The sequence below is a fragment of the Herpailurus yagouaroundi genome, unplaced genomic scaffold (assembly GCF_014898765.1).
Source record: "Herpailurus yagouaroundi ecotype Mexico unplaced genomic scaffold, PumYag 142, whole genome shotgun sequence".
NCBI lineage: Eukaryota > Metazoa > Chordata > Mammalia > Carnivora > Felidae > Herpailurus > Herpailurus yagouaroundi.
Window position 1 is genome coordinate 56,859,980 of NW_024412397.1, and position 17,303 is coordinate 56,877,282.

At 42.0% G+C, this 17,303-nt stretch overlaps 1 protein-coding gene across 4 annotated transcripts in view; it reads right to left on the reverse strand.

Annotated features, from left to right (window-relative positions):
- L3MBTL4 (L3MBTL histone methyl-lysine binding protein 4) overlaps positions 1 to 17,303 on the reverse strand; it is a 359,374-nt gene that overhangs the window by 156,756 nt on the left and 185,315 nt on the right. For all 4 annotated transcript variants that reach the window (XM_040479355.1, XM_040479359.1, XM_040479357.1 and 1 more), the window contains one exon: positions 7,615 to 7,717. In XM_040479355.1, coding sequence (XP_040335289.1) covers positions 7,615 to 7,717 — 103 coding nt within the window. The remainder of the gene's footprint in view (positions 1 to 7,614; positions 7,718 to 17,303) is intronic.

Here is a 17,303-nt window from a genome sequence, read left to right on the forward strand (position 1 = left end):
CTGGGTGACTCAAGTCGGTTAAGCCTCCAACTCTTGATTTCCCTCAGGTTATGATCCCAAGATCGTGGATCGAGCCCCAGTCGGGCTCTGCACTGAGTGTGGAGCCTACTTAAGATTCTCCCCGCACCCCTTCTGCCCCTCCTCCTGCTCACACTCGCTCATGCATGCACATTCTATCTAAAACAAAAAACAAGTACCTGAAAAAAAAAAAAAAGATGCAGGGAGCAAGAAAACAATAGTCTCATATACTGTCAGAGAGTAAAGAAAGGACACAAAGTCCATCAAACAAGAACAGGATGCCATCAGGGCACCTGGGTAGCTCAATGGGTTAAGCATCCAACTCTTGATTTAGGCTCAGGTCATGATCTCACAGTTTGTGAGATGAAGTCCCAAGTTCGGTTCTGCACTGACAGTGTGAAGCCTACTTGGAATTCTCTCTCCTTCTCTCTCTACCCCTCCCCTGCTTGTTCGCCCTCCCTGTCTCTCTCTCCCTCCAAATAAATAAACTAAAAATATTTTTAAAAAAGAACAGGACGCAATTAAAAATGAATCAGAAAATAAGGATGCACTCTGAGAAACAGGAAAAAAGTCATAGTGCATTTAAAAACTTTAATCAAAGAATTGCAAGTCAAAGTTGAGATATTCCATAGAAGAGAACAAAAGAAAGGGGATTTTAAGCTGGAGAACATCCAAGCACTTTTGCAGGAAAGCAAGCAGAGTACACAGAAAAGAGGGTATCACTCCAGAAGTATCATAGAAACATTTCCTAGAAACAAAAGAAATGAGTTTGCAGACTGAACCTATGAACGAAAACTTAGTTCAGAACACCAGGGATACAGAGAAAGTTCTGAAAATGTCCAGGGCATGAGATTCCTGCAAAGGGCGGGATGAAGGAAGAGGGTGACCAATCCTTTCCTGATGTGAAATTTGAATGACAGCTGACTTCTGGTAAATGGATGGAAAATGGAGCAATGCCTTCGATATTCTGAAGAAAAAGGTACCCAACTGGAATTCTATCCACAAGTAAACAGCTGTGGTTAAGGAGAGATAACAGATATTTTATATATATATATACATATATATATTATGTATATGTATATATATACACACATATACATATATATAATATATATTTTATAAGGAGAGATAACAGATATTTATATATAACATACATAACATACATAACATACATAACATACATAACATATAATATATAATATATAACATATAATATATAATATATAATATATAATATATAATATATATAACCCAACTACCTCCCACAAATCCTACCCCAAAAAGCTAGGAGAAAATAAACCAGGGAAAAGACTTGAAAGCCAGGAAAGAAAGTATGTGACAGAAAGAGCAAGGAAGCAAAGGGAATTCCAGGAGGCAGGTGAGCCCCAGGAACGTGGCTGTGCGGGTCACTCAGAAGGGCCGGGACAGAAGGGAGGGAAGGTGGCCAGTGTGGGGACGCGAGGGGTGGACCACCCGAGGGGCCCCGCTGCAGCTGAGAGGAGCGCCAGAGGGGGAGGGCCCTAGCAGAGTCAGAGCAGGTGCGGCAGGCTGCCAGGGCTCAGAGGCTAGAGGCAGGGGTTTGTGTGCAGAGGCCGCCCTGCCCTGAAACCAGGGACCGTTGGCTCAAAACCCACCCACGAGACAGGACAGCACGGGAAATGCTACCCTTGAAGAGTAAGACCTACTTCTAAGAACAGCAGGAGATAGGTCTGTGAGAGCCAGATCCAGGAGTTCCACAAGTCCCAATTAAAAGAGTGATCAAAGATTTGAAACAAATATTTTAATGTTTAGTTATTTTGAGAGAAAAAGACAGAGAGAGAGAGAATCCCAAGCAGGCTCCATGCTGCCAGCGCAGAGCCCGTCGCACGGCTCACTCGTAAATTGTGAGATCAGGAGATCAGCACCTGAGCCGAAATAAAGAGTCGGGCGCTTAACCGACTGAGCCACCCAGGCGCCCCAAAAGGGTGATCAGAGATTTAAAACAAGCCAGTACCTATGCAGTCAGAGCAATGGTACGTGAAGCCCAGGAGCGTGCCCCTGGGCCCTTTCTTAGGGGACTCTGGTTCTCAGATCCTTCTCCTCCAGGTCCCTGGCAGACAGAAAGCACCACCACGCCCCTCCTCTATACAAGCGGGGGTGTAAGGTCCAGACTTGGTAGAGAATAGGGGCGGGGATCAGCTGTCGGGCGCCTGGACACAAGCAGGGCCAGTCCCCCTCGGTAAGGTACCCTGACCAGAACTCTGTAAGTGGAATGATGTTGTGGCCTGCCTCATTTTTAGGTCTCAAAGTGCCTTCTCAGTGTGGGGGATACTTTCCAGTCCCTCTTCCTTCTAACAGCCGGGTATAATTTGCCTCTGAGCATAGGTACAGCGATATCCCAAAAGTTTGTATCCTTAGTGTTCTCATTACGCTAAATCCAGATTTTCTGAGATTCAGGTTTGGGTTGTCCTTTGATCCTAGGATTTGCTTGTGATTTTTTTTTTTTTTTTTTTGCATGTCTTCTGAGTTGACTGGAGTTTTTCTCAACAGCGTCTTTTACTGCATTTGATCAGAGAATGGGTCTGAACTGTTTTGCTCTTCAGAATTTATTGTTTGTGGCCTAATAGTTGAGTTTTTAAAAGTGCTTTTAAGTAGTTTATTCTGCTTTCAGTTTGATATATATCTTTCAGTCAATCTTCTTCCTTTTCAAAATCGTGTTATTCAGATTCTGTAGATTTGTATTACTGTTTGCCTAAATAATCTATCGTAGTCTGAAATGGAGGCGTTCAAGTCTCCTATCATACTGTTTCTCCTTATATTTCCTGTAGTTCTGCTTTCAGTAGTATGATTCTGTACCAGACAGTGAATAAAGGCTTCTGACTGCTTTAACCTCATTGCGAACTCAACCTCTTTCTGTGCAGAGCCCCCCATTTACAGATTAGAAAACTGAGGTGGAGAACAGTACTGTCATTTGCTCTAAAGTTCATACTAAGTGGTAGGTCTGGAAGTCCAACTCAGGCTTGCCTGAAGTCTTAAACATAAATACACACCACATACACACCCCACATACACACCACACACATAACACACCACACACATATGCACACAACATACCACACATACATGCACACCCTTAGCACACCCCCGCATACACACACACACACATATACACCACATATATATATATATACACACACACCACACATACATATATACCCTAGCACACTTCCCACAAACACACACACACCCAGATACCACACACACCCCACACCACACACTATACCACACACACATACCCACTGCACCCACCCCCCCAACACACACACACCACACATACATATGCACATACCATATAAACACACATTCGCACACATACCACACATTAATACATTCCTGGCACACATGTGCGCGCATGCACACACACACACACACGCACACACACTACTGGCAAAACGATTCTAGATAAATCTTGAATAGAGGCGTTGTGCCATAAGTTTCCATGAAAATCACCAAAAACGTCTTAGATTTTACCAGACACCCTCACTTCTGAGCAGCAGATGCCCCTTTTCTAGTATGTTCTTTACGGTGTGACATGAGCAGTGTATGTCCTGGACCCACACAGGAACATCAGGGCCAGAGGTCCTTACATTGTAACGATACCCAGCTCTTTGTATTAAGAATGTAATTATTAGCTCCTAAATAAACTACTTTTGTACATTTTACGACCCAGAGGTAGACCAGTCTTCCCAAGTCTACATTCTACTCATTTAGAAAAAAACAACTGCCTGTCGAATCCTGGACCCTGGCTTAAAGTAAGTTTACATCTTGTAGTCTCAATATTGTAATCTTTAAATATTTCTATGGTAACAAACACACCTACTTCATTTTATTCACTATGTAAATTCATTCAAATCACATGTAAATTGTGTGATAATTGTGTGCCCAGTCTCATTTTCACACTGATAAGAATTGATGCAATTTCTCTCAAAGAATGGTTTATGCAGATTTTACATGAACTCCAAACAGCTTTGAATATTACTGTTAACCCCTTGACTATTTTAATGAAAACTAAAGTAAACCTGTCTGAAATCCATCTACAAAGGACACCAAGAGGCCCACCTGATCTCTTAAAGTGCTGTATTGTTTTCAGTGTCTTCAGTGATGTCCTGATGTCACGGCTCTCCTTGTCAGTTGCACGAAACAAGACGCTGACAACTTCTTTTAAGAACATTGTTTACTTCCTTTCAAAACACTGGAACTTCAATACCAGAATCAGAACTTCTGACATAAAATGGTAAAAACATGATTCACTCCTTGCAAGCACTTTGCTGCCTGGGAGTATCTTCGAGAAGAGCAGCTGAAATCGCTGTCTTCCGTAACACGGCTCTCCACTTGCAAGCATTCCCCAAGGCTTTGGAAGCAGAAGTCAATTGAGCTGTTGCATACAGGCCTTAGTGAAGCTGGAGGGGTTTCTGGTTGTATGATTTTCTTCTTTTTTTAAATGTAAAAATATTTGCCTAAAACTCTTCTGGACTAGAGACTGTAGAAAGCATTTTGTAGAATGGTGACTACTTGGTAAAGGTATGTATGTTTATGACAAGAGGAAAAATGATTTCATTTTAGAGCATGTAAGCCTAACTTACATGCTTCAGGAAACTCAAACTTGAGATGAGTATAACAGCACATTTAGAGTCCTGGGAGAATGCAGCATTTTAAAATTCTCATCTCCTGCTTACCATCTCATTGACATATAAGAAGCAAAATGTACAATGACAACTTTGGGGTATGTTATGGCAAATTCCCAGCAGGTGAAGTTAGGTGTGTGTGCGTATGTAATATTCTCAACAAATACCACCCAAGATACATACTGAAGAGGGATATTCTTCATCTTGTAGAACTATGTAAAATTAAGACTACAATAATTGAAATACAGGAAGATAAACCCCAGAGAATATGATTTATCAAAACAGCTCTTGCCCAACTAGTTCAAGAGAATTGAAGCAAATTAAGTTATACTTATAGTTATGTCAGTACGTTGACTAACTTAGTCAATGATATTTAGAATGGGATGACCTATAGATATTTGAAAATAAGAGTTGGTGTTTTAAAAATAAATCAATGTATTAACTGAAAATGGATGTAGTCAGTCAATGAGTGACTCTAGCATCTCAAAACTAAACTTGATAAAGACAAGACCTGTCACTGAAAATGATCTTTCTGTCTGCTCTTTTCATAAGTAAGTCAGGATTTATTTAGTTGATAGTGTAAATGCCTTATAAGTTCTAAATGCAAGTTCAAGAATCATCCAGTTGTCTAATTTTTGTCTTTTCCACTCTAGAGAGAAACTCATCACAGGTACTCATTGTTTGTTATTTTCCTTTTCTGAGATAATGGAATCATTAAGCTTTTGAAGACTTTCACTTACAGGAGTCCTGGCACTATCACAACAAGATCTATCGTAGGAGAAGAGCCAAGACCCAATCATGTAGGTGTTTCCCTGAACAGCCCTGTGAATCGTAAGCTCTCAAGAAAGAATGCCTTGTGCCTTCTAGTTCCCTAAAAAATGTCCCATTCTTCGACCACATATGTGCAGTATTTCATTTTTCTCCTAAGATTCATAGAATGCCTTTCTTTAAACTCTACTTCCATATTCTTTTAGTCTCTTCAAAAGTTCTGAGGCCAAGCTTTAAAAGCTAGTTGGTGGATGGAGGAAATCATGTCGTACATTGTCAATATTATTCATAATTAGACACTAAAAACAACAGCAACAGTTGGACCTCTTTGTGTCATTCTGAATGAGAAAACTTCTGGGAAGTTGCCGGAACAAAGTGGAGCACATCCACTGTGACTTTGTTCACAGTGTTTTCAGGATCCATCCAAGCAGGGAGAGGCAAGAGAGGCACACATGGGAACAGCGTGGGAGGCAAGTCAGCTGTGATGAAGTAGAAGAAGAGACCTTGGCTGAGGTACACAGCAATCTTAAGGAGCTGTCCAGAAAGAACCAAGGGACAGACCAACTGCAATGTTATGGTCTCGCTGACTTTCAGGATAATGACTCAAGTTTTGAAGGAAGCACTAAGTGACCAGTTATTTCATCAGGAAATACCTTCCACTCAAAAATCTACTATGAGAAAGCAGAACATGGTAAGCTCTCTCAGGCCCATTCCACGGAACTTCCTGTGCCGTCCAGTAAGGGCACATGTGGCTATGTGTGACTGAGGAACTAAAGTTTTAATTTTGTCTTATTTTAGTTAATTTTAATTTAAACAGACACATATGACTAGTGACTAACCATATTGGAGTTTGCAGCTCTAGATTTAAACAAACAAACAAACAAACAAACAAACAAACAGCAAGCACACAAGAAAAGCCTGAGGAAGATTCTTCATAGCCATATACCCCTGGGGATGTGTGAAAAGTGCCTCTCTCTGCCCCAACAGGGTCCTCACACACTAGAGAGCCCTCTCCCAACGATGCAACTGCCCCCCTTCCCTCCCGTATGTCCTTGACTCTCTTTTCTTCCTTCCCCCACACAATACCACAAGGTCTCCAGCAGGTTCAACTCTACTCTCCTGGTCCGCAAGTCCTACACCTTTGTCCACGTACCCAAGATGTTTGCGTGTCTTTATTTCTTTTTTACGGATACTATGTGATACACTTTTAAGTGTTAGTATCGTACTTACACACATAATATGTTCATTTAGACTATTTGGGAGTATTTACCATTATTTATTATAGAAATATTTGCTCTGATTAATTTAGAACTGTTTTCAGCACTTGTTTCCAGGATTGCAACCACCTGATAAAGCCAGGACTTCCATTTGGATCTCTTTTATTCAAACAAATATTTTTTTTTTTTTGCTTCACGCATTATATAATGTATTCCTTTCTCTTTATACTTATCTATGATATTTGTTTTATTTACTTGTGTATTTTAGCAAACTTTTTTTTAGTTGACATATTCTGTAACTAGATCACCAATATGAATAATTCATCTATGCATTATTATACCAACTGATGGAAACAGAAAAAGCAGTACAGACTTCTACGGATTTATCTGTACTTACTTTTCTTTACACGCATATTCTCCGTATACTATTATGAAATATTAAAAACATGGGTATATGCTACAGTATAACTTCACACTCATTATTTTATATTCTATCACAGAATCATCTCATCTCCAAAGGATTAAGACATAGAGAAAAAGAAAGAGGGGAAGGATAAAAACAAAAGGGGAAAAGGGCAAGAGGTTCTAGAAGTGCTCTAGAAGACAGCAGGACTCAGCACTTGTGTGGAGCAAATTCAGGCCTGGGGTGGGACACAGAATGGTGAGCATATCTGATGGAATGGGCACTGGCTTAGAAAAGTGTCAGCAGAGGCTGGGGGAAGTGATGTGGCTTGGGCAAGGCCTCAGGGGTCCAACAAGTCTCCAGGAAGGGCAGAGGTGGGCGGGCAGCAGGAAATGTCAAGGAGGGACTTTAGGAACACAGAGAAGGGAGTATAATGGGAGGGCATCTGGCTCTAAGAGAGTCATTTATGATGCTACCTACAGCTGCTAATCTGCATAATGTTCCAATTCATCCTTGAAATAATTTAAACAAGAAAAAATTTTACCTGTGATGTCCTGAATACCGTGGACCACGGATATGGCCTATTCCTCGGCACCCTGGAGTAGGACAAACAGCTTGACCTGGAAGTATTTTCACATCATTTGCTCCTTCAGGAAGTAAAAGAACATACCTTGAAAACACCCTCAGTAAAGAACTAAAAAGACTAAAATATGTAAATGATATTCATTGAGACTTTGCAAATTAAACACAAACCATCACTAAAACACTTACTGGATACCTGTGAGGTTTTATAACATGATTTAGCAGAAAATATCAGTGCTGTAATAGATAACACTAATGCAACTAATATCTGAGGCAGAGCAAAACATAAAGGCACTGAAATATTTTAAAAATATGAGAACATTCGCTCATTTCTTTCAGAAGGTAACGCTGGTAAAGGCAATATAACCATGAGCTAAGATAAGAGTGTGAAAGGGTGAGGTCTGGTTTGTGGTTCCCTTGAAACTCCCACTCAACCACAGCAAAGGGCTCCCCCAAATGATGGACAGAAACTCAGCTAATAAATGAGGTACACCAAAGAGAGCAAACAGGGCCCCACCCATGCTTACTCAAGTAGCTGTCAAAGCTAGCTGAAAAAAAGTACCCATACTACACTATGCTAATACTAATACTATGTTTAGTATACTATAGGCCAGAGATAAATTCTGCCAAGCCCAAGAGGCAATCTCTCTCTAAAGACTATCAGGAATTAAACCCTCTTTCTCTGATCTGTGATTCTCCTCAGTCTGCTCTCCCTCCAGAGAAAACCCTCTGGATCTTGCCATCACCCAAAATGACACTGCTTCCAAAAGCACGGAGCCAACAGCCCATCTGACGACAAAATCGCATCCTCCCAGATTGCTCGCTCAGGTAGCCCAGCTGCTGCTGCTGCTGCTTCAACATCAGGGGAGTTTCCAGGCCACGAATTCCCTTCTCTCCCATCCTCAGCCTCTCCCATCACAACTCTCTTCCCTTGTCTTAGATTGTGCCAACCAGTATTTACCCTCTGTTGCAAATAACTTAAACCCCCTGCCTCGCTGACCTTTTGTGACAAGTGGCTGTGAAAAGAAAACAAAGAGCCAACCCTGGGTCAGTGGTACTATCCTGCTGGTCTGTGTTTTGCATGACTAGGTTCTGGAAAAAATTACAGAGCATTGCAGATTCACCATTACCCAGACTACTGTCTCCAATGTCACCCTAGCCCCTCCCCACTCTCCCAAGCCTCTGTGAACCCCCACCCTTTGGCAGGCTGAGCTTGCCTGCCCTCCACTGAGAAAGCAGGAGCTTCTCCTCAGCATACAGCATTCCCCTCCTTCCTTGCCATCATGGCGCAGGGAGCACTCTCTCCTCGCCAGGGTGAGTCTCTCACCGGTTTTGTTTGGGTCTTATCTACCTCATCCTCCAGGGTCTTTAGGCTATCATTCACTCTAATCACTCCTGAACTACCAGATCCTTTGTACCAGTATTTAAACAAACTCCAGTTTCTCCTCTATACAAAGAAACAAAGGCAAAACAAAACAGAAAAGAAAAGTGTAAAACTCTACTGGGACCCCACATTCCCCTTCAGGAGCTATTTTTACTCTTTTCCCCTTCCTAGCCAAACTTCTCAAAGAAGTGACTTCTGCTTCCTCACATCTCACTTCTTAAACAAGATCCATCTTCTGAGGTCACTAATGAGCTCTCCGCATTAAGCCCCACATGCGCTGCTGAGTAGGTATCACACTCCCTGCCTTGTACTATTAATCACTCATCCTTCTTGAGTTGTTATTGTCTACAAGCTTTGGTGACATCACACCCTGACTGCATATGGGCATCCTCTCATTATATCCTTTGCCAGATCTCCCTCCTCTAGTTAACCTTAAAATGTCAGAGAACCTCACGATATGTTCCTGGGCCATCCACTTCTATAGCCTCATTTACCAACTATACGCCATAGATGCTCACTGGCTATATACAAGCTCACGGGATATATACAACAAATGTTACAGGCTGTTACAATAAATATTTATACCTCAAATACATTTTCATTAAGTTTACTGAGCAACAAGCAAGTCTTTCCTAGATACTTATTTTGCTCTCATAATTTTGCAAAAACACCTTGAGGTTAAGTAAGAGTTGCCCTATCCAAGGGTAGCTTTATGGAAATAACCTTAAAAAAGAAACAATTTTTAAACAAACCCAAGGAATCTATGTTTAAAAACTGTAAACAAGTCTATAATTAAGAAGTATGTTTGTGTCAGTCAGTAAATTTTAAAAGTCTGTAAAAAAGAAACACAGACTATAGGTAGACTTTTCTCCAAACTTCGCTTCACAATACACTTCCAAGGCCACCATCACAAAATCCTGAAATATTAAACCTATAAACAAACAAATGCTCTCCATCAGTCAGCCCAGGTGTTGCTCTGTGTGGACAACATTCCGATAAACTGTTAGTGAAGATTCCTCAGTATTTTTTTCAGGACTATCATTTGATTAGACTAAGACTTAGAGTGATCTTTTACATCTTTATCAATGCATATTTATCTCCAGAGCCCTGACGGAGGTCACATTTCTCTCCTTGTTACATATTTAAGGAGGGGTATCACCTTAATTATCATGAGAAGAGTTATTACATTAAGAACCACAGCAAGGGTCAAAACAAAGAAGGAGTCGAGAAGAACATGCAATAAAAATGCATGGAATCTAAAAATTTCCTTGGTAGATTTTGTATGATGAGGTTTAATGGGTTGACTCAACGGTGAATTAGACAGCCATCTGTTGGGGAAAAGAAACCTGTAAATTCAACAATTTTTCATATTATCGCCTCTAGGATAAGGGAACCCGTGATAAAATTCATATTTTGTTCCCTAGAAAATAATTTCATTTTCACCAAGAATATCTTCCTTGTAACTTGGATATTTAGAGAATTAGGTCTCAAGAAGAAAATGTTCTCAACTTGAAATCATTTTTTTCAGAGAGACCATTCTGAACATTTTACCATTTCTTGCCTTCCTTTTGCCACTTTAACTGAAATTAATTCCCTAGTGTATCTGTTGATCTCCTGTCTCCCTTCACTAGAGTGAGGACATTGACCGTATCTAATGTGTCTACCACTGTATCCCCAGAACCCACTACAACAGCGACTGGCACACAATAGATACCGAATAAGTATGTTTTACAAATGAGGAAGGACCATAAAGACAACAATTAACACCCACTAAGCATTATTTGGTATATACTGGCCACAACGCTGTGGGCTAGTCTCTTCAATAAATAAGAATAAATTAATGCAGAGCTTAGTGTGTCTAAAATCAATCTCTAGATTTCTATTCCTGAATACTATGAGCTACTATAAAGCAGCATGAGTAAGTCCTAATTTATTCCAAGTCTTCTATGAAAATTTTACTCAGGCAGGAGTAAACCTAATGGCAGAGATCCTCCTGCAAAGACCAAACGAAATGGAAAATATCCTCGTAGACTGTAAATTATCTGAGTAGGGAACTGTGTCACACTCACATGATACAGGAAGTAAAATGTCCTTGCGGAGCCCCCTTCACATGGAACTACGTGGTTGCCATAAACAGACACTGTGACTTCCCACCCAACATCCATCCCCTTCTTTCTTGCCGACTGAACCCTGATTTGGTTCAGGATGGCAACGTGCCCAGCTAGACAGGTTGGCTTTCCCAGCCTCTCCCGTCCAGATGTGGTCATCTGACACTGTCTAGGACGGTCAGACCTAAGGGAAGGGCAACGTAAGGATGTCTATAAATGTTTTTCTTTCCAAGCAGAAGGGTAAAGCTGATGCCAGTGATGCTTTGCTCCCTCAAGTCCTCCTTCTTTGACCTTCGTGGGACACAGAGGTAGGAACTGATGAGGTGACAAGCACAAAGGCAAAAGCAAAAGCTGAAGAAAGCAGAGAACAAAGGAAGACAAACCTGGACCCGGGACGTGCCCGGGTGGACCCACCACATCAGAGTCTGTCACGCAGGACAAATAACCCTCTCTTGGATTAAACCATTGTAAACAGACTTTTGTGTTACCTGCAGCTGCAAAGTCCACACGATGAAACGGCAATTTTATTTTGTTTTTGCTTTTGTGAAATTAGGTAATTTTTCTAAAACAAAAACTAGAATCGCATGTGGGCATTAGACCTATTTGTCATGTAAAGAAGATACAAGATTTCAAGGGAAAAATCAATAAATTAAAGATTGCACCCATCTCTAGAAAATGAGAAGGGCAACTGTCCTTTATTTCAAAATGGCCCAAACTGGTGACCCTGAGTGATGTGAGTGAAAACATTCATTATCCCACTCCATGTGGGTTAGAGGCTGAGCTCATCGCCCTCTTTCTGAGTAGGAAGCCGTTCCCTCTCCAGATTGTTATTTTATCTGGTGTAGAGCTGACCGGGAGCAGAATGACAATTCTGACGCTGATGATCCGTTCCTTTAAGTGCACATGTGAGCTCCACGCTGGTGTTGGCCCGCATCAGAACACGAGGACCGAGCAGCAGCGTTCCTAGCCTCATTTCAACACTAATTACCCACCGCTGAAAAAGTTTTCCGTTCAACCTGATTCATTTAACAAGTGTTTCATAGACAAATGACTTTAGCATGGGGTAGTAATATCCACTAGAGGACACACAGAAAAGTGGGAGAGATGTAAATGTCACTAAAAACAGACAAGTTAAGATACCTTATTTCTTCTTAGTTTCCTAGTATTATTTTTTAAGTTATTTTTTTTGAGTAGCCACTGAGGGTTATTCACACATTTAAAGAGATACTGAGTGCCTGTTATGTGCTAGACAGGATTTGGGTACCAAGGACACGGCAGCAGACCAAAGGGAGAGACCTGTCCCCCTGGAGCCCCGGTGCTTGTGCCAAAGAATAAACACTCAAATGAGAAACACGATGGAGTCACACAGTGATGGTGCTAGCAAGTCATGAACAGTGATGGGGCAGAAGTGGGGATGCTCCTAAGGCCGGCAGTCTGGGAAGAAGTCCCGACACGTGAGCAGGACCCTACGTGGAGTAAGGGTACAACGCAACCTGGGGCAACAGCAGGCAGGCCAGTGTGGTGGGAGCCACACAAAGGAAAGGGGGCAAGAGATGAGGTCCCATGGGCCAAAGCGACATTCTAGGTTAGGCAGGGGCACTGGAGAGCAGAGAGGGCTGATGAATGAGTGAGAACACACTCACTGGGCCCGTTCTTTGAGAAGTGCACGAGAAGAGGGCCTGGGGCAGGCTGTGCCCCGTGGCTGGGACTAGAGGTATTGGTGCAGCCAAGGCATCTACACCTGGTGCTCAAGGCCACGGACTAGGTGAGATCCCATGGTGAGTTAGTGTCATTGCAGGACAAGAGGCCTGAGGACTGAGCTCTGGGAAACACTGCTCAAGGAGACTGAAAGGGCAGGAGGAAGGAGCTGTGAAGGTGCAGCCAGGCAGAGACAAGCATGCTCCACAGAGAAGGACGCACAGCCAGCGCGCCAGAAAGCGAGTCAGCGGCTGTGACCTCGGTGCCATGAAAAGGGGACCGACCTGCTCCCCAGCTGCAGGTGTGCAGCATGGGGCTGTGGGGACCGGAATGGAGACCATTTTCGGGAGCCGGGCACCAACAACCTGACTCAAGGTCAAAGGAGAGTGGAGGAGAAAAAAAAGATGAAAGTGATAGTTTAAACAGCTTTTTTGAGGACTTTCAATATAAAAGGCAGCATAAAAGTGGGTTCGCGGTCGAAAACATATTTCTCTTCTAATTTTTGAGTCGTGAGGAGGATGTTCCAGGAGAGAGAAATCTGACAGTGTAGGGAGAGAGGGTGTAACTGGTGGGAGAGACCCTTGAGTGGGCACACCATGTGCGCAGCGGCTGCCCCAGGCTCAGGAAACGGGGAGCCCAGGCAAGCGTCTGCACAGAGGAAGGGTGTGCCAGTGGCCACAGGAGAAGGATGGCCAAGTTCTCCACCCACCGCTCTAGTTTTCTCAGTAAAACCGGCCTGGAGAGCATCAGCAGAGATTAAGAATGGAGCAGCGGAGATTAAGAATGGAGCAGGCAGAATTAAATCTGGACCTTAAAAGAAATAAATAAAGGAAACTATTCAAATATGCACACATTCCCATTTTTTAAATTAAGATTTCACTATCCTTATTTTGGATGGAAAACTTTTAGGTTAGGATCCTGGGTTTTTTTTGCCCTACCCTGCCCCCAGGAAATTTATATTGTAGTTTGTTAAGATTTAATGTAATAATTACTGTTGAGTGCTAGAGAATGAAAATAATAAGCATACCTTTCAAACTGAAATTATAGACTAATCATCCTTATTCTTCATCTCCTAATGAAATTAAGGACCATAAATATCCACTGTGCTATAATAGTGCGTTTCTCAAACAGAAGAAGAAAATAACGTAACCACACACCATGGTTGCTTGTACTAGGCTGCAGACTGTCAGATTTCATGATACATAAGTAAAATAGAACAATAATTGTGTGATAAGAAAATGCAACAAAAGAGTAAGAAAAGGTTCCTACAAAAGTGGCTGTTTTGCCTAACCTGATGATCAAGAAAAACCCTTAAAATACAGCAATGGCAATATCCGCAGAGGAAGGCAAACTAACCATCCACCTGATGCAGGACAAGAATAGAAATGTGCCAGAGTCCCAGGGACCAGTGGCTGCAATAATGATACTTATTCCACCAGGGGGAGGAAAACAACAACCCACGGGTGAGACAGACAGGAGTAGCCGCAATGGACGACCTTCTGAAAGCCCTTTCATAGATCCCACAGTTTCCCAGGGAGCAGTTATGGTAAAAAGTGGACCATGTTCTTTTGGGCTCTGCTCAGTATTCAAAAGGAGACAGCAGAACAGTGGGCAAAGATTTTCTTTGCAAATATAAAATGCATTATCACATTTTGAGCTTTAAGTAAGAGACAGGTTAATATGGTGGGTGACTGGTTGATAACACAAGGATCCCAGAAAAACTAGATCTCATGTTTCAGTATGGGCACAGGATCAGGGAGACCTGGGGTTTGCTGTAACACGAGATGGTCCCATCCGACATATGTGCATGAAATATTTTAGATCTGGTATTGTGCTGACATAAGCCCCCAGCAGGACTGGGGACAAGCAGTGAGGAAAGTGTGAATGGTGTTGACTGACACATGGCTGTAATGATGAGTCATGATGAGGATGGCTGACATGACAGAGCAAAGGGGGAACATAGATTTGAGATAGCTCTCATTCAGATATGTCACCCTAGCATTTTAAAGTAAAAAATTCTGTGCCATCATTTTGTACCCAACTATTTAAATACACAAAACTAGGCTCTTCATATTACTGAATAGCATAGGCCTTCATAAAATGCCAACCTGTTTTGAAACCCAGTTTTTAACCTTTCAAAAAATCTGGAAAACACTCTTGATTTGTGGAAGGGAAAAACTGGGAGAGGTCCTCATAGATAACACAGAAGCACAGAATTTTAGGAGTAGAAAAAAATTTTAGGTATTACTGGCACACACACACAAAAAAAACATCTGGTTTGCAGGTAACTAAACTAAATTGAATTAAACTGATAACCTTATGGGGGGGGTACAGAGGGAAATATGGTGTCTAACAGCAAGTAAGACAAAACCACTTCCCTAGACTGTCCTGTTTCATTGTTTGCATTACTTTTAAAAAAGAAATAAAAATAGATGCACTTGTCTTCTAAATCTTAACTTTGCATGAATTCTCTCAAAGCTATTATAAAAACTAAAACTACTTTCTTTTGTCCTGAATCTCTCCTGGTTTGCCTTTTATATGAAATCAGCTTTTTAAAAAAAATGACTAGTTTGGTACTTGCTTTATGTAAATGAATTACTCGCACCTATTAGACATGCAATGCTGGAACCCCTCCCCACTTCTCCTTCTCCCTCTCTACTTTATCTCCTGCAACGTGATACTAAATAGAATCCAAAGGGGTGGTAACTATGCCTTCCTTATTCCTAGGATTTTTCTTATTCATGTGAAGGGAGAGAAGAAGTGTCAAAAACTGTATCGTGATTTGTTTTTGAGCTTTCCAATCCTTGAGCTGCCTTCTCCCCTTTTACCAAGAGGAAAAAATATTGAGAAGAATTAAACATACTCTGTAACTCCAGATTCCAAAGTGGGGTGACAACAGCCTTGTTCCAATAACCTGCACCTTACATTGAAAGCAGAACTTTGGCATTCATAATCACTCCTCAAATTAGCCTTGACCTAGCTCGGCCACGTTAAGAACTTCCATTACCCATAAGCTTTTAACTGCTCTTAATAAAAAATCTTGAGAGTTCTTTGGAAAGCGTGTTTATATGTATATAATTAACAGGTACACTTCTCCCTGTGGCTTCTGCCCTAAACCTAATTCTACAATGAATGGCATTCCCATACTGAGTAACTTGTGTACGGTCTTGGCAGGATTGCCACGTTTCTAGTGGGAAGGAAATTCTCAATGCTGATGGCTATAATAGATGCCTGGATGAAATGGAAGGAGGAGCTCACCTTCCCTCCAAGACCTGTGCACTAGTTTATCCACCGGTGGCTTTGAACTAGTTTGGATTATAGGCTTGAGGGAGAAGGATGAGCACTTACTGCGTGTCAGTGCTTCCCAGAGGGAGCTCCGTGCAATAGGCTACATCTCCTGTGTGCTGCCTGAACAAAACAGCAAATAACAACGTCCACTTTCATCATAGAGATAAAAATGCTCCATTCAGAGAAGGACAGAAAGCTCCCATTATACGGCCCCACCATGAAATGCTAATTGGCTATGACTGCAAGTGTCCATGGTACCTGCCTCTTCAGTGCACTCCAAAGCAGCAGGACAGGAATATACCAGGTTCCACAAGTTCTGGTTTATGGACCAGAGATGATGGACACAGCAGGATAAGGAAAGCTTGGGAGTCCTGAGGAGAGAGGTCCCATTAATGGCATTCGAAGCTGGAAAGGACTCAGAGATATTGGGATATATAAAGTTCCAGGTCCCACAGAATCTGAATTCCAGGGGTAAGCTTTTGAATCTTATTTAGGCGTTCCCCAATGGGTTGGGAACCCCTGACCTAGACCATTCTTATATTTGCAAATTAGGAAATGATGGTCTGGGAGGTCAAATCACTTGTGCCGGATCATAAATCATATTATGCCAGTTAGGACAAGAACTCAAGCTTCTTAACTTGCATACCTGTGCTCTATTCACTCTGCTATGCTAATAGGCAACTGCTATATTCAAAACCTGTACAGGTTTATATATGTGAACTTTTAAAATCAACTACTCCTAGCTTTAAGAGAGAGTTAGGGCAGCCATGCACATGTTAGTCAAATATCTGAAGTAAACAGAATGAAGTCTGGGTGATCCCGCCATGCTACTCAGCAATGGCCATTGGAATGAGCATGCGCAGGGAATCAGAGACCACCACTCCACCGGTCCTCATGTGCTCCTCACAGTGGGAGCACTTTCCTGAGCTGGCAGTGGTCCAGGTATTTTTAAATGCTGTTTGGTCTTCATACAGCATGACCCTGAACTCATGCCAATCATTTTGCCTTATGCTCAGCACATGCCAACTGTCTAGTTCAGAGATGCACTGTGCTGGGCTTAGTGAGACCCACTTCTCAGTAATTGTGACTAACTACACTGTTTGCCTTACTTGCTGAATTTAGAAGCTAACCCTAGAATCAGATGTGAGACTCCACTGTAGTGCTGAGTTTCCC